The sequence below is a fragment of the Helianthus annuus genome, chromosome 13 (genome assembly GCF_002127325.2).
Source record: "Helianthus annuus cultivar XRQ/B chromosome 13, HanXRQr2.0-SUNRISE, whole genome shotgun sequence".
Taxonomy (NCBI): domain Eukaryota; kingdom Viridiplantae; phylum Streptophyta; class Magnoliopsida; order Asterales; family Asteraceae; genus Helianthus; species Helianthus annuus.
In genome coordinates this window covers 142,555,033-142,573,779 of record NC_035445.2, presented here as the reverse complement: position 1 = coordinate 142,573,779, position 18,747 = coordinate 142,555,033, and the positions used below count along the sequence as shown (strand labels likewise).

Sequence of the window (18,747 nt, the reverse complement as noted above, 5' to 3'; positions counted from 1 at the left end):
AAATGGCCAAGAGGAGGATATAGGATGTAGGAATTCAGCCGGCTGATGAAGGATATTGCTGTGTCTCTGACAAGGATCACACTTCTTAGCATATTCCACAGCATCCCTTTTCATAGTTGGCCAGTAGTATCCTGTCCTTAGGATCCTTGAGAACAATGCCCTGCCCTCGGTGTGGTTTCCACAATCTCCTTCATGGAAGTCTTTTAAAACTTCTTGGACTTCAGGATCCTCAATGCATCTTAAATATGGTCCTGCAAGAGATCGCTTATACAACATATTATTTAAGATTGTGAATTGAGACACCTTAATTTTGAAAGCCCTAGGATTTTCTCCCGTAGGAATCTCTCTGTGTTGTAAGTATCTCATGATTGGTGAGATCCATGATCCTGATCCTGAATAAGATTGAGTATCCTCACTAGGGATAATTGCAGAATCCTCCCCTATTTCCATGGCCACATGATCCTCGATGGCAGGAGACAAGATATGGATAATGGGGATACTTATATCCTCTGGGATCTTCAAGGATGATCCTAAGTTAGCCAATGCATCAGCTTCTGTATTTTCTTCCCTTGGTACCTGTGTCAAACTAAAGGAAACAAAAGAGAGTGCCAACTCTTTGATTATCTCTAAATATTTGGTTAGCTTTTCACCTTTAACAGTATAGGATCCATTAAAGTGACTTGTAATTAATAATGAATCTACATGTACCTCAAGGTACCTGATCCCCATATGCTTAGCAATTTGCAAACCAGCAATTAAGGCTTCATACTCGGCCTCATTATTAGTGGTTTGGAACTCACAAGCTATAGAGTGGGGTATTATGTCCCCTGTGGCGATTTTAGTAGTATACCAAGCCCTGTGCCTTTGACGTTTGAGGATCCATCAGTATAGAGTATCCAAGGATCCTTGGTCTCCTCTAGCTGCTGGACTTCTAACTCGGCTTCTTTTTGTAAATCACTACTGAAATCAGCCACAAAGTCGGCCAATGCTTGGGATTTGATGGCTGTCCTAGGCTCATATCTTATATCATAGGCACTAAGCTTCACTGCCCACTTAGCCATCCTTCCTGACATCTCTGGTTTCCTGAGGACATTCTTAATTGGAAAATTAGTTTTAACAACAATAACATGAGTTTCAAAATAATGTCTCAACTTAGTAGATGCCATAATTAATGCAAGAATAAGCTTTTCAAGGTGTGAATACCTGGATTCGGCATCAAGTAAACTCTTACTTACATAATAGACAGGATGTTGTGTACCTTCGTGATCCTTAACAAGGATCGCACTTACTGCTTTTGAGGATACTGCTAGATACAAGGATAGCACATCGCCTTTTTCTGGTTTCATCAAGGCCGGGGCTGAGGATAGGTAATCTTTAAGAGCTCTTAGGGCATTTTCATGCTTCTCAGTCCACTCAAATTTCTTGTTCTTCCTTAGGATATCATAGAATTCTTTGCACTTCTCTGAGGATTTGGATATAAATCTGTTCAAAGCTGCTATCCTGCCTGTTAGCCTTTGGACATCCTTAGCATTGGCAGGAGATTTGATATTCACTAAGGCTTTGATCTGTTCCGGGCTAGCTTCAATGCCTCTCTTGGTCACCATGTATCCTAAGAATTTACCTGCTTTAACACCAAAGTGACACTTTGAAGGATTAAGTTTCATGTTATATCTGTCAAGGATATCAAATGCTTCCTCCAAGTCCCTTAGGTGATCCTCAGCTTTTATGGACTTTACCACCATATCATCTATGTAAACCTCCATAGTTTGTCCAATCTGATCCTTGAACATCATATTCACCAGCCTTTGATATGTTGCACCTGCATTCCTTAATCCAAACGGCATAGCAATATAACAATATATACCGGTTGGAGTCATAAAAGCCGTATCCTCTTGATCAGATGGTTCCATCTGAATTTGTTGAAATCCAGATGAAGCATCCATAAAATTCAACAGTTCATCACCCGCCGTTGCATCCACCATGGAGTCAATGTGGGGTAATGGGAAAGGATCCTTGGGACATGCCTTATTTAAATCTGTGAAATCGACACATACCCTCAACTTTCCATTTTTCTTTTGAACAACCACATTGGCCAACCATCTTGGATACTTGACCTCTCTAATCATACCTGCCCGGAGCAATTTCTCTACCTCTTCCTGGATAATGGCATTTCTTTCCGGTGCAAACTTCCTTCTTTTTTGATGGATTGGCTTGAATGACCTGTCAATGCCAAGTTTATGAGTGATAATATCCTTAGATATAGCTGTCATATCCTCATGCTTCCATGCAAAGGTAGTTTTCCTCCTTTTGAGGAAGGATACGAGGTCTTCTTTCATTTTGCCAAGGATCCCTGATCCGATATAGATTTTGGATTCAGGATCATCAGGATCCATGAGGATTTCTACCACATCCTGCTCTCTTACCTCCAAGACATCCCTTGGAGGATACTTTGATTGCTATTGCTCCCTTGACTTCGAGGCTGGTTTCATCGATGAAGTGTAGCAGTTCTTAGCCTCCTGCTGATCACTGTCAATCTTGACTATTCCCCAAGGACTAGGGAGCTTCACACATTGATGGTAGGTAGATGGGACTGCCTTCATATCGTGTATCCAGGGCCTGCCAAGGATAACATTACAACAAGATAAACAGTCAATAACACAAAATTTTTGATAAGAATGTAGGCCTTCTATGTATATTGGGAGTTTAATGTCCCCAAGGGTATTCTTAGTTTCGCCACTAAATCCCACGAGCACGGAGGATCTTGGTATGATATCTGATTCAGGGATACCCATTTTCTTTAGAACATCAAGTTGGATAATGTTCACTGAGCTTCCTCCGTCAATAAGGATCCTGCAGACAAAATGGTTAGAAATGAAAAGAGTAATAACTAAACCATCGTGATGAGGATCCTGGATATCAACACGATCATCCTCATCAAAGGTTATGACTTTTCCTTCAGAGACACTTGATGTTCGAACAGGTCTTTCTCCACTATCCATTTTAGTTTCCTTTACATGCCTTTTAGCTGCTGAGAAGGATGTACCACAGATGTCTGATCCTCTAGAAATAAAGTTTATTACTTGTGCATCTGCTGGAGGGGCCGGAGCTTTCTCAGGGATCCTTTCAGGATCCTGAGTCCTTGACTTTTTTCTACCCAGCAATTCTTTTAGATGCCCCTTGCTCAACAAGTATCCAATTTCCTTTCTCAATGCAATGCATTCTTCTGTTAGATGCCCAAAATCTTCATGGTATGCACACCACTTTGATTTATCTTTGGTTGCAGCTGGTCTGTCATTTTTTCTAGGCCATCTGGCTTTATCACCTAGGTTCTGCATCGCAAGGATTAGTTCATTGTTATCAACGGAAAAACAATATTCAGAAATTGGAGGATAATCCTCATCATCCTCTTCCTGATCAACAGCATGCACGTTCTGGTTATCAGATCTGTTATAGGATCTGAACTTGTTATTCTTGAACGAGGATCCTTGCTTCTCTTGCTTTGAGGATCCTGCTAATCTCTCCTGGATCCTCTTGTCATCCTCTAGCCGGATGAACCTGAGTGCCCGGGTTCTTACCTCATCTAAGTTCCTGCATGGTGTCATAACAAGATCATCATAGAACAATGAATCCCTAAGCAATCCCATTTTGAAGGCCTCAACAGCCGTGGCTATATCCAAGTTGGGAATGTCTAAGGATTCTTTACTAAATTTGGTAATGTAATCCCTTAATGATTCATTATGACCCTGGGTTATCCTATATAGATCACTAGTTAATCGTTCAAATTTTCTACTACAAGAAAACTGATTATTGAATAAGTTAACTAGATTAGCAAATGAGGTAATAGAGTAAGGGGGAAGACTTAGCAGCCATTTGAGAGCTGATCCAGTATGAGTGGATCCGAATCCCTTGCATAGGCATGCTTCCTTTAACCTTTCTAGAATAGGATTGATCTCCATCCTCTCCCTGTATTGTGCTATGTGTTCCTCAGGATCCGTCGAACCATCATACAGCTTCATGGTTGGCACATGGAACCTTTTGGGTATCTCAGCATCACAAATTGGTGGTGCAAAACGAGATATCTTATGGCTTCCATCTTCAATCTCTAAGATAGGTTTGACCACTCCTGGAACACTTGATATCATATCCTTTAACTTTTGCAATTCTCTGGCCATGGCATGGTTGATACCTGTATCCTGCATGAATCCATGGTTAGTTGTAAGAGAATTATTAAAAGTGTTACCTCCCATCGGGTTTAAATTAGGAACACCGGATGTGAATCCATATTGCTGGGACTCTGGAATGACCGAAGGGCCAGTAGAAGCAATGGTCTGCATCGGAATAAAATCTCCCTGATGAACATCTGAACTTCCTGTTTGCAAACTCCTCAAGGATCCTGGCATCTGGAAGGATCCCTGAAACTGGGACGATCCTGGAACAAAGGAGGATCCTTGAACCTGGGATGATCCTGGAACAAAGGAGGATCCTTGAACCTGGGATGATCCTGGAACAAAGGAGGATCCTTGAACCTGGGATGATCCTGGAACAAAGGAGGATCTTTGAACCTGGGATGATCCTGGAACAAAGGAGGATCCTTGAACCTGGGATGATCCTGGAACAAAGGAGGATCCTTGAACCTGGGATGATCTTGGAACAAAGGAGGATCCTTGAACCTGGGATGATCCTGGAACAAAGGAGGATCTTTGAACCTGGGATGATCCTGGAACAAAGGAAGATCCTTGAATCTGGGATGATCCTGGAACAAAGGAAGATCCTTGATTCTGCTGCGCTCCTGAGTATCCTCCTGAATTCATGAAGGATCCCATATGCTGAGGATAGGATCCTGCTGGCTGGAAATATGAACCTGATGCCTGAGTCACTATTGCTGATCCGTAGTGCACTCCTTTTGGTCCACCCACATATTGAACATCTGGGACCACCGATGGCTGAGAAGTAATCACCGGAGTATCAAAATTCAAAGATCTGGGCACCAGTGGAGAATGATCCTCTGCCGCTTTCTTTTGTTTCTTGAGATCTCCGATTTCTTTGAGAATCTTTTCATTGGTCTTATCCTGTTGCTGTATATGATCCTTCATCTGCAAAATCAAAGTAAACATGTCACTAGTAGTGGGAGTGTAAGAAGCAGAAGAAGTTGGAGGTTTGGAGAAAATGGGAGTTGGTTTCTTCTCAGCATTTTTCTGAGATCCAGCAGGTGGTGGAGGCAAAGGTGGAATGCCCTGAGACGAATTGACCGCAGACATTGCAGTAGAGGTATTCTTCAATGATGAAGCCATGTACTTGTATGCAATGAACCGGAATGATCACCAACAGAAAAGTTTCTTAGGAATGAAGCACCAATTGTCCCACGGTGGGCGCCAAACTGTTTTGGTCAAAAATCTAATGAGGATAATGCAACCAAACTCTTAGTTACGGGGAATGATGCTTGAAATGAAGAAAATAATAAGGATCACTTCGATGTAAATTGCACAAACAACACAAGGGTTTATACGAGGAAAAAGCCCTTGATCAATGAATGATCTCCGGCATAAAAAACCTCGGGTGATGGAAACTACCGATCACCAAGCTCAAATAAATCAATAAATGTTTACAACTTCGGATATTGACGAGCTAGGTACAAGGATCACTATGGTTAATTGTGTAAAAGTGTGTGAAAATTGTTAAGTGTTTGCTGAAAGCTTCGAGAGTGCAGTTGTACGAGAGTGTATGTAGCTGAAAATGGCTAAGTGTTCTAAAAATAGCTCGTCACCCCTTTAAAAATAAAAGCTAACTAAGCTAACAAATTGTCCGAATTTTGTGCCATGCTCCCACGTTCTCCACAACGTCCATTTCCATTCAAACGTGTGCGAAATACCCGTGGAATATTCCATAGTAACGTTGCCAAGACCAAGTCAAGCTTATTACTCCTGCAAAACAATACGAAACATAAACAGCCAATCGTTAGAATGAGGATCCTTAGGGTGATCCATGATCCTGATCCTGAAGCTCTTCTGAGGATCACCATCTGTCACAGAAGTAAGGATCACTATTAGGATGACAAGTAAGGATCACTAATTGTTAGAAAATCCTCCCCTAACAACTAGTTCATGGAGTCTTTTAATAGGTAAGTTTTAGAAACATGTTGATCTGATTCAAAGGCTACCTTTTAATCGGTCATGTCTGTATTCATGTATTTATTCTAAAAATGAGAAATTTTTATTCAAAAAAAAAACAGATAAGATAATTAGCGGGTTGAATAAAAAACCAGTTTTACATAAAATATATATGAGAATTGTAAAATACATTTACTTAATAGATTAAATTTAATTTATTAATTTAATATATATAATTGGAAATTGGAAAGTGAGTATGAATGGTGACTTTATTTTTATAATAATATATAGTTTTTTTTAAATATGACTCGTTTAAATAGAACTTTAATTGAATCGTACATAATAATAAGCACATGATGATGGTGTTTTGGTCAAAAATCAAACTAGGATAATGTAACCAAATCTTATTTTGTGAGGTGTGATGCTTGAATTAAATAGCAAATGTATGAACAAACTTCGAATGAAATGAACAAGTGACACAAGGATTTATACGAGGAAAAAGCCCTTGATCAAGGTATGATCTCCAGCACAAAAAACCTCCGGTGATGGAAACTGCCGATCACCAACTCTATTAAATAAGTAAAGGTTACAAATCGGGATGATAACAAGCTTGTTACAAGGATCACTAGTGTGCAATGTGTGTATAACTGCCAAAATGTTGCAGAGAGCTTTCGAGTGTGTGTGTTTGCTAATTGTTCTAACTGTCAAGACTTATTATCCCCTTTAAAAATAGAAATAAACTATATAACAAACATTCCGCAAATTGTGCTAGCCTTCCATGACTTCCATAACGGTCACTCAAGCTATACACGTGCAGAATATGGGAGCATATTCCCGTGGAATCTCGGCAAGACTAAGTCCCACTCGTTCATTCATGCAAAACAAGTTCAAATATAGTGGAAACAACCGTTAGTGTTAGGATAACATTGAGGATCCTGGATCCTTAAACATACAACGTCTTCAGAGGATCCTTAATTCAAACAGAACTGAGGATTAGTGATCGTGACTGCACTTGAGGATCCGTGATCCTTAGGTTTAGAAAATCCATCCCTAACAATTGCCCCCAAAATATGAGGAATAAAATACAACTTAATGAGTCATATTTTTGTGCCTTATCTGCAATGAACCAACTATCGTAAATATAGCCGTTAAAACGGAATTAGCCGTTGCAAATCATATGTTAGCGACGTGACAACCTGCAAATCATCATTATAAATTCGAAATTAGAGATAAGGATCAAGAGGCATTTAAATTCGTGCGTTACTTCCCTTTAAATCCTCATTCGGAGACTGATCAGGTATCTCTTCCTCCTTCTCTCTTCATTTACTTATTCTGATTTTTGATTTTCTGAACATCCATGGCAAAGATGGTTCTTCGATCCTCACCGGCCAAGAATCCAAAGAAGGATAGTCCCCTGAAAAGCCAAGGGGTTATCAAAAATCCTTCATCTGAGCTTTGCCGCTTTACTGATCCTGAAATTGATCGGATCCGCCATTGCTTCCCGGCGGATGCTGTTTTTAAACCTTTCGATTCCTCTGCGAAGAGTGACTGTATCTCTGATACCTGGGTTACTTTTCCGGCCACTCCATTCTTGACAGGATTATCTTATCCTTTCCCTGCCTTCACTCAATCTTTCTTTGCACTCACCGGCATGTGCTATATTCAGGCCATGCCGATGATGTGGAGGGTCCTGTACACCATTGAGAATATCATCGAGCAAGAGGGTATAGAGATGGGAATGTCTGAGTTGGCCGAGTTGTACAATCTTGTTAGCCATGGTTCACACCGTTTCTTGTTTAAGCACAAACCTGGTGATCCTCACCCAATCCTCAAGACCACAAAAAACGATCCTCAATGGAGAAACCGATTCTTCTTTGTTAGGAGGGATTATATCCCAGACGAGAAAGATCTCCCTAAAAAGTGGACCACCCATGGTAGGATATAGGATCCTTATAGAAGGATCATAGGATGACTCTGTTTCTGTTGAGGATAACTGATCCTTTTCTGTTTTTATTGTGCAGCTATCTCAGTTTCTCATCTCATTGCATCCCCTGCAACAAAAGAATCGCTGCCTTTTGGAACCTTGATCCTGCTGTTAGAACGTTCCTGCTGGATCCTTATAGAGCGATTTCCGAGTTTTATAAGAAAAGCTGGTATTTTTATCATTCCAGAAGGCTTAAAGTATTTTATTTATCATATAAAATTAGTAGCAAAAGGTTTGGTATCAAAATATTATGTAAAACTCATTTTATAGGCCAAAAGGGCAAAACCGACAATTACCGAATCAAAGCTAGAACCCTATATTATGCTCGGCCTAAAAATAAATAAAAATCTTTGAAAAATCCCAAAATATTATTTTACATCAGTGGGTAAGAAGTTTGGTATCAAAATTTGGGCTTAACTAGGCTATATGCTAATTATGTCGTTTAATTAATAAAAAGCTTTCCATTTACGTTATTGAGCATAACTCCTAATCTAGACCTCAAACTGATGTCAAAATTTTAGGGTAAGTTTATAAATCAGTAATGAAGGTTTCTATTCTTTCACATTTTCAAAAATCTCGTTTTAAGGTTGAAAGGGCATAATGGTCAACATTTAGGCATATAACGGAAACATGCATATGAATCGGATAACTAGTGAACCAAGTTGTATAATCACAGAGGGTTATACTAACGTCTAACCTGGTCCTAATAAAGCTCTAAGGCATTCCTAAAATATGCATTAATGGGTCAGAACTGAAAGTCAAAGCAAAAGTCCACTTATGCGACTTGCGATTCCGAACCGAGCTTAAACTGAAAATTGTCGGGTTGAACATGCTTAGACATGTTCCTACATTAATTACCAAGTTATATGAATGATAAAACAGGTTGCATGGCTTCTACATTGTTAATTATGTGTTTATTTGAAAAATAGTTTTCTGTTGACTTTTTTATAATCAAGTTTGACCCGACAATTGACCTAGTTAGAGTGGGAATCAGAGAGTGCCCTTTTAAGGGTTTATTACCCACATAATTACCAACTCAAAGCTACTCTGAATTCGAGAATTGACTGGACCATTAGTGATTAATCACTAAGTCAAACCCCAGGCTCACTGGTAGTTTTGCATCAAGCCTTTGACATAAGTCGCATAACACTCAACAATTGAGACAAATACTGATTAGTGCATATACCCCATTGTCTTTCAGCTATCAACGCCACCACATGATGAATGATTAATCATCCCCCTCTTTTAACGTTATTTTTACGAAATTAGTAAAATAACGTTACAATTAGTGCACTTTCACTTTCGCCCTCCGAACGCCCACACATATATACATTATATGCGCATACCACAAACAGAGCATACAGAGCCGTTTCAACCATTTTGGTGGCCCAAAGCGATATAGAAATTTGTTTTTTTTTTCAAATTCCGTTGTTATAAACCCACCTACTTTATTCGCATGACGACCAGCTATAATAAACTAAAAAGAACTCACAGAGCACCTACTTAATATACAAAATAATAAGGAATAAGCATCTAATAAAAAAATTAAGAAGAAAGAGTTTAGCAAATTTACTAAATGCGTAAAAGGAACAATTAAAATACATATTTTTTACTAACTAAAAATGAGGGTCTTGTATGATTGGTAGCCTAAAGCTAGGGCTTTAGAATACTTGCCCTAAGGGGACTAGGGGTGGTTCACTAGTGATGGAATTCCATCACTCCCACTATCCAATCAATTAATGCCATGTCATCAATCCAATTTCCATCACTAGTGATAGAAATGTAGGAGGGGTGGAATCACTAGTGATGGAATTCTATCACTCCCTCCCAATTTGTTTCAATTTTTTTATTTTAAATTAGAAATTAACAATAAAACACTAAAATTAAAACTTTCATTAATTTTAAAACATACTACTTCAATTTCACATACTAGAAACATACAATTTGTAAAAAAAAAAAAAAAACCTACTCCTCGAATTTAACATACTAGGAACATACAATTTAAAAAAAAAAACCTACTCCTCGTCCGAATCCGGAAACTCCAAACCTAGAGAACCTACTAGTTCGATTAAATCGTATCTCAACCGAAAGTGAGTTTCTTCGTTACGCAATTGTAAATTGATATCTTGTGGAACTTGAACTTGTGTAGGAGGATCCGGTACCCAATCCGGGGATATTGCACGTCCGTCGTGTTTGATCAACATATTGTGCAATATGATACACGCATACACTATGCTATGTATTGCTTTCTTGGTCATCGAACGAACCGGTCGGTGTAGTATACCCCATCTACCCTTTAAAACACCAAATGCCCTCTCAACATCTTTTCTTGCCGATTCTTGCAATTTTTTGAACGCCTTTTCTTTAGCCTCGACGGGAAATGAGGGAGCTTTCACAAAAACAGACCAAGACGGGTAGATACCATCCACAAGATAAAAGCCTCGTCTGTAATGTCGACCGTTAACATAGAAAGGAGAGGAAGGTGCGGTACCATCCGTTACGCTTTGGAACAACGGCGACGTGTGCAACACATTGATGTCGTTGTTTGAACCTGGGACACCGAAATACGAATGCCAAATCCATAAATCATTCGACGCCACCGCTTCTAGTATGATGGTTGGTCTTTTGAGGTCTCCCCTCACATACGCCCCTCGCAACTCTCTTGGACAATTTTTCCACTCGATATGTGTACAATCGATGCTACCGAGCATCCCGGGAAAATGCCATCTAGCCTCGTGTGCGGCATAAATACGTGAGATGTCGTGGCTCGTCGGTTTACGTAAAAACTCGTTAGAATACAACTTAATGACCGCATTGCAAAAAAATTGCAAACATTCACGTGAAGTTCTTTCAGACATAGCTAGGTATTCATCATATTGATCGGGTGGGTTACCTGTCGCTAGTTGGCGAATGGCGGACGTGCATTTTTGAATCGGCGTGAAACTTGGTTTGCCCCTCGCATCGTAACCTTCTTGAAACCATCCCTCGCTTGCCTCGATGTCTCCAACAATCTTTAAAAATAATTCTTTGGGTAAACGAAAACGGTCTCTAAACGTTTCGGCATTGTATAGCGGGCTTTCCACAAAATAATCGTTCATCAAAACTTCGTTGGCACGTATACGATCACGGCCGACCATCTTCTTCTTTGGGCGGGACGACTCGGCATCAAGCTCGTTATACACTGACACAAAATAGTTTAGCGTGTCGTTGTCGGAAGACGACTCGGTATCGGTATCGCTAGACATCGGAAACGTCGAATCCGTAGGGAATTCCATTTGAGAAAGATATAAAAATTGTGTGAAATGGGTTTAAATTGGTTAAAAGATAGAGTTTGGTGTGTGAAAAAATGGTTAAAATGTGGATATATATATATAGATAAAATGGATTATTTTTTTTTATTAAAAGTTACCGTTTTAAAACGGTCAAATTGTGCAACGGTCGAATTTCATTAGTTTTCAACGCGTTATGTGCACCACGCGTTGAATATATCACGCGTTATCAAAGGAGCGGCGGCGGTGTGCCATTCTACTTCAACGCATTATGGCTCGCCATAACGCACCCGCCCCGTGTGGCCTAAGGCTGGTCTTAGAGCATGAATGCTCTAATAATGGATATCCTAAAGAAAGAACTATAGTGTTCTAACAACAAACTCAGACCGAATAGTAAAGTAGCTTTTAAGAGCATTCACATCCATTCCACTATATTTTTACCCTAAATTACACTAAAAAACACTACATTTTCTCTCTCCTTTTCAATTAAATAATATTTTTTATACCTTTATCATTACCTTTTCTCTCTCTCCTCCACTCACAACCACTTTCAAAATATATTAAAAAATTATAGAGGGTGAACAGTGTCCCCTCAAATATACAGATGAACAATAACATTTTCTCTCTTATCTACTCACAACCACTTTTTATACTCTTTATATTATAAAAACTCCACACACAAAATCTGATGGATTAGATGTGAATGCTCTAACATTACTTGTGAACACATGCAAAGGTTTGATATTTTTATAATTCTGATTTTCATAGACTTCCGATGTATAGTCTAGTTATGCAAAAAGTTTAGAAGGTGAAATCTAACATAAGTTGTGCATCAAAAATCCAGAATGTGACATTTTTGGTTTTATGTCAAAGAACATATGTTTTGACTTTTGACGAGATGTTTCAACATAAGTTATCTATAAGACTATCTTCAACGCTACGGGTGCCTCTTAAGTATCCTTAGCTACCACATCATATCCTTATAAATCCTTAAAAACTTTCATTTCATCTTCAACCTTACAAATATCCTTACTCTCCTAAATTTCCACCTCATCACCTACTCACTACACACAATTCTTAAATAAAAGTTTTTGTTTTTTAGTATAGGTCCACCTTATCACCAAAACCAATACAAATATGCATCCATAATTAAGGGCTTCATTGTTAAGGGCTTCAAAGGGCACCATTGCTCCAATGGTAAGGGCATGTAAGGGCCGCTTCTAAGAATAAGGGTGTTAAAAATGCATTGGAGATAGTCTTTCTTATGCTCATACCTTTGTAAATGGCATTAGGAACTTGTACTTTTTGTATCATAAATGATTAACTGACTTTCGTTAAGTTTTTAAATGACGCACAAATGTTTTGATGATTCTCAAAGTGGTGGAGTGGTTAGGGAAAAATTTGGTGTTTCTTGTGACTCAGGTTTGACTCCCACTCTCCCCATTATTTTCTGCGGCATCCAGGTGAAGGGCGAATACGGGTGGCGACGGTTCGTCTTGGATGGGAGACGAAGTTTTACCGATTATTGCACTGTCATGCCTTCGGACAGGTGGAGGTCGAGTTTCTGCGCATCTGAAAGAGCCAATGGGCTGGCGGCGATCGAGTAGTCGACCTTGGCCACAACACCCCGTATCATAATGATTGGCACGTTATTTCTAACTTAGGCTTAAATACGTTAAAAACATATATGTATGTGATGTGTGTACAGAGAGACACTCAATATAAAAGCCATAACAGTTTGATAACCTCAAAAATGTCTGTAATTATTGCTTTTTCTCTACTACACAAAATAATTATGTAACCGTCTCTTCCACTGCTACATTATTTTAACACATGTACAAGGAAGTTGATTCTAAAACAAAGGTGGTCCCTGAATTCATGTATCGTGTGAGAGAGCCTTCTAGAAGACTAGAACATAATAATAATAATAGATCCAACTCCTTCTAATTATATGAACATTATGAAATACTTCTAATTATATGAACATTATGAAATTATTTATTATGGTTTAATTATTATTATTAATTAATAGATCGAAGTCCTTCTAATTATATGCAGTGGTGAAGTTTGAGATTTCCGACCGGGAGGTCGGAAACAAACGTATATACCCCCAAATTTCTATAAAACGGGGGGTCGAAAACGTATATCCCCAAAAATTTATACGAAAACTACATACTCTACACTACTGAGCGAAAAGTTCGGAGGGTCGGTCGCCCCCTCCCGCCCCCACTATGCCCATGATTATATGAACATTATATTATATTATAATTATATTGTATTGTATTGTAATAACATATAATTACCAATTACCAACTTTTGTTAATAGTGATTTACAATTTTAAAGGCATAAAGTACAACTATTTCTAATTAGGTGATGAGAGTAGCAATGAATTTTGTCTTTTACTTCATAGTTTCATTTACACCCTCTTAATATTAATAAGTTTATGATACGACCTCTCAATTTTAATAAAAATAAACTTTTGCTTTTTAATAAATTTAGACTATAACCTCTAAACTTTAATAAAGTTATTAATACCGTGTGCACGTTAAGCTACAAAGGTGCTACATCTAGGTTTCATTTTCTTACACAAAGTTACGTATATTATGCTATTTATTTATGTTGCTATATTGATGTTCGATTGTAATAAAACGAACCAATACAACCAAAATTTTGCCAGAACTATTGCCAGAATGCGCGATGTTAGATTAATAGTTATGAAATTATTTATTATGGTTTAATTATTATTAAATTATTTAATATTTAATATCGTAATTATTTAAGCCAAAACATAACCTAGAAATCCGCGCCAAAACCATATCCAAATTGAGGAAAATAAGACCCCCCGTAACGGGGCGTTTTTTTTAAAAAAATTTGAAAAAAAACGCTGCATAACGCCGGATTCGCCATTACACGGGGCGTTTTCCGGCGTTTTTTTTGAAAAAAATTTGTTTTGGCGTGATTTTTAAAACGCTCGAGAATGTGGAACGGACGAATCAAACGGCTAGTTGCTAACGGCTAGTTTTTATTTTTTTTTTTTTTTTTATTTCCCCCTATATATATATATATATACCCTCAAACATTTTCAACTCAAATAATCACAAAAACTCTCTAAAAAATACAAGAATTTTATAAAAACTTGATGGATTCTCCTAGTTCTTCCTCCATGCTAAACTATTGCTATCACGAGTTTTTTGCGGATGGCGATGGTTCAACCGATGAGGAGGTTGAGCAAGAGGCGGTTACGGGTGCTTGTAAACTAGCGATGAGATATGCCGAGCATTGTCGTCGCCCACAAGCCAAAAAAGGTAAAAGAGGTTATATTGAACGAGACCGACGCGGGGCACACGATCGTTTGATGAAGGATTATTTTGACGAGGAGCCGACATATTCGAACGAAATGTTTAGACGTCGTTTCCGAATGAGTAAGCGGTTATTTCTACGTATAGTCCACGACTTGGAAGCCAACTACGATTTTTTTAAACAAAAAGCGGATGCGAGAGGGGAACTTGGATTTACCGGTATCCAAAAGTGTACCTCGGCGTTACGAATCCTTGCTTATGGAAACACTACCGACATCAATGACGAGTATCTAAAAATGGGGGAGAAAACAACGAGAGATAGCTTGGAGCATTTTTGTCGCGGTAAAATTCCTATACTTTACACTTTTATTTTTTTGTCTATGTTTACAATTTCTTTAATTTTTTTTTGTGACTATTTTTTTTTTTATAAAGGTATAATTGATGTGTACGGTGCGCGTTATCTTAGAACGCCTACATGGGAGGACCTTCAAAAGATCTACGAGGTACATAATGCCGAGCATGGTTTGCCTGGTATGATCGGGAGCATAGATTGCATGCATTGGCGTTGGGATAACTGCCCGACTGCATGGCGAGGCCAACACACACGTGGTGACCAAAAAGGACCCACTATTATTCTTCAGGCGGTTGCTTCACAGGACCTTTGGGTTTGGTCTGCTTACTTTGGCGTGGTCGGGTCATGCAATGATATCAACGTTTTTGAACAATCTCCGCTGTTAGAGGAGTGGATTTCTGGCAAAGCTCCTAAAGCGTCGTTTTACGCAAATGGAAACTATTACCCTCATGGATATTACTTGAGCGACGGAATATATCCTAGGTATTCGATTTTCGTGAAAACGTATAGTGATCCTTTTGATGAAAAAAGAGCATATTTTAAAAAGGTTCAAGAGTCTTCACGAAAAGACATTGAGAGATGCTTTGGGGTTCTTAAACAACGCTGGCATTATTTGAGAAATCCTTGTCGTGCATGGAGCAAGCAAAAAATGAGAGATGCTATGTACGCGTGTATAATCATGCACAACATGATTTTGGAAGACGAAGGAAAGGCAATATGCCAGAATTATGTGCCAGAAGCCGTTCAAGAAGAGCATCCGCAGGCGTCAATGGAAGAAAGAGTGAATAACGCGCGAGAGTTGCGTTACGAACCGTACCATTCCCAGTTAATGGTTGATTTACTACACCACGCATGGTCGGTTCGGTATGTTCCACCGGAGGGAGAGGAAGAAACGGAGGACGAGGGTGAAGAAAGCGAAGATGAAAACTAGTCTTTTTTTTTATATTCGGATTTTAATTTTTTTATTTGTAGTATTTTTTTTATTTAATCGGATTTTATGTTTTTTATTTCTAGTATTGTATTTTTTTTATTTAATAAAGTATTTAAAGTTTAAAAAAAATAATTGGGAAATGATTGCATGGGCATTATCTGAATAATGCCCCACTACACCATTTTATGGTATAATGCCCCTTGCTGACTGGGCTGCCACATGGCGCAAAACGCCCCATGGTGGGGGCATTATAATGTTACACCATTACGCATGGTCTAACAAAAAGAATTCATGAAAAAGGAAAAGTAAGGGTCTGGCTGCGAGCCTTTTTTAACCCTTCAAGCTTTCTCGAATTTACTTTTAGACCTTTAAGTTTTATTTATTGTCATCTTTTGTTTACTCTTTTATTCGTCATAAAAATCTATACTTTTTTCTTATTTACTTATTGTAACATGGAGATAGATAAAAATCTATAAACAATATCAAAAGTTTCATATTATATTATATTATATATATTGATTTCGAAGAACGATAAATAGTAATTTAATTTTTATAATAATATATAGTTTTTTATTATTTAATTATTTAATATATTATAATAATCTACTATTATATTTTATTATTTTATTATTTAATATATTATAATAATTTATTATTATATTTACTTTTAATAACATATTTATTTAAACATCTATTTCCTTTACCTTTTTTTAATAATTATTTTTTTTTCTTTTTTTAGCATTTATTAATTTATCGATTAATTTGATACTTCTTTAATAAGTTACGGTTATAACGTTTTCCTAAAACTTAAGTACGTATTTGTGATTGATTTCTTTTCTTGACATTCCGTTATAAGCTTTGTTAAAACGAGGTTATACTCAACATAAAGTATTTATTTGATATCATAAAACGGTACGATGATAAACTAAATCGTTCTAATGGCTTGAATTTCTAAACAACATGCTCTATTTTCAAATCACGTTTGTTTTACATTATCATTTGCTCGGTTTCGCCGCAACGCACAATATAAAAAAACTAGTTGAGTATTACTTTCTATTGGATAGGGCAGCTATTAGAATTATAATTTACACATTATTTTTCTAAAAATTTTTGAATACTTGATGCTGATCTATTAAACGATTATAATAAAGATTAATATATTTTCACTATCAATCTCGTTACATTTAAATCAAATCTATACTATATAATAAAAGAAACCAATAAAGGGACACATGTCATTCATTGAAGCCATCAATTAAAAGATAATTATAAAATTAAATTTAATATAAATTTAAACAATTCGTATAGGAGATAATCTAATATTTTAAAATATTTATCAGATTTAATAATAATAATAATAATAATAATAATAATAATAATAATTTCTCTAAATGAGTGGGTAATATTATAAAATAATTTAGTAAAATTAAAGATGTTATTTTGGAGATTAAAACAGAGCTATAGATAGAAAAAAGATGGATAGATGTTCGTCCCTTGTATATGTGTACTCATAGTCCACGTGTATCTTCCTCTTCTCCTATTTTATTTGAGGTCAGTCGATGCTATTTAAAGATGCTGTTCAAGGACTGAATTGAAGATGAAGAACAAAATCATTGGCAGCAAGGTCAAGAGACAAATTAGAGTTTGGGAAGGGGAGTAAATGGTGAAAGGAACTATCATCATCTACGCAGCATTTTTCTAAACATTGATTAGGTTTGAAGCATTTCTTTGTAGCAGTTCATCTAAAAAATTGTATCCGGTTCAACAGGTTGCAAGTTTTTATTATGTTCGAAAATACTAGGTTGAGGGATTTTAACGTGCAAAAGATAAGTATAGGGATTTTTGTGAGAAAAAAACATGTAGGATAACTTTTTATAATAAAACATAATTATTCCTTTTAACCTTATAATAAAATAATATAATAAAGTAGTTAATCATTATTAAATTATTACTAAATTTGACTTTTGGGTATATTAATCTTTACCTTTGGTATATTTATCACACCCCTTAGAAATAACTTAGGTAAAATTAATTAATGTTAACGAGTCAAAAAAATCCTAGGAGGCAAATCATGTGAAAACTGATTATGTACACCAAGAAAAGTAGTAACCAGATATATTTTTTTATTAAATTCAACGTGGTTTTTTAAAGATATAACATTTTTATTTTTAACCATACAAAATTACATTTATGCAACTCGTGTAATACACGGGGTTTTTAAAAATATAACTTTTTTTATTATGTAGTATATAAAGTTAGATTTATTCAATCCATATAATACATAGAGTTTATAAAGATATAACTTTTTATTATTCGATATATAAAATTACATGTGCTCAACCCGTATAACACATGAGATTCTTAAAAATGTAACTTTTTTCATTATTTAATATATAAAATTAAATTTACTCAACCCGTACAATACACGGGGTTTCTAAAAATATAAATTTTTTTTATTATTTAATATATAAAATTACATTTATTCAACCCATATAATACACTAGATTTTTAATTATATATTGTTTTATTATTTGATAAATAAAATTATATTTATTTAACCCGTATAATAAACAAGATTTCTAAAGAAATATATATTTTTATATTATTTGTTATATAAAAATACATTTATTCAACCCGTATAATAAACAAGATTTCTAAAGAAATATATATTTTTATATTATTTGTTATATAAAAATACATTTATTCAACCCGTGTAATACACGGGGTTCTAACCTAGTAAAAAATAAATAAATGAACTAAAAAAATCACTTATGTTTGTTAATCAAGAAGCTTGGCCGATGGTT

The 18,747-nt window shown here is 36.6% G+C and overlaps 1 protein-coding gene across 1 annotated transcript; it reads left to right on the top strand.

The window, feature by feature from the left end:
• The first annotated feature begins 14,212 nt into the window (after window positions 1–14,212).
• Window positions 14,213–16,019, top strand: LOC110899569 (protein ALP1-like). The gene is made up of 2 exons (XM_022146451.2): window positions 14,213–15,002; window positions 15,093–16,019. The coding sequence occupies exons 1-2, from the start codon at window positions 14,501–14,503 to the stop codon at window positions 15,941–15,943; spliced, it is 1,353 nt and encodes a 450-aa protein (XP_022002143.1). The 5' UTR covers window positions 14,213–14,500; the 3' UTR covers window positions 15,944–16,019.
• The last annotated feature ends 2,728 nt before the right edge of the window (window positions 16,020–18,747 follow it).

What these genes read in the sequence shown, in the direction of transcription:
- LOC110899569 (XM_022146451.2), top strand. Translation starts at nt 14,501, where the DNA reads ATGGATTCTCCTAGTTCTTCCTCCATGCTAAACTATTGCTATCACGAG. An exon ending in CTTGGAGCATTTTTGTCGCG is followed by an intron (nt 15,003 to 15,092) that starts GTAAAATTCCTA and finishes TTTTTTATAAAG; the next exon opens with GTATAATTGATGTGTACGGT.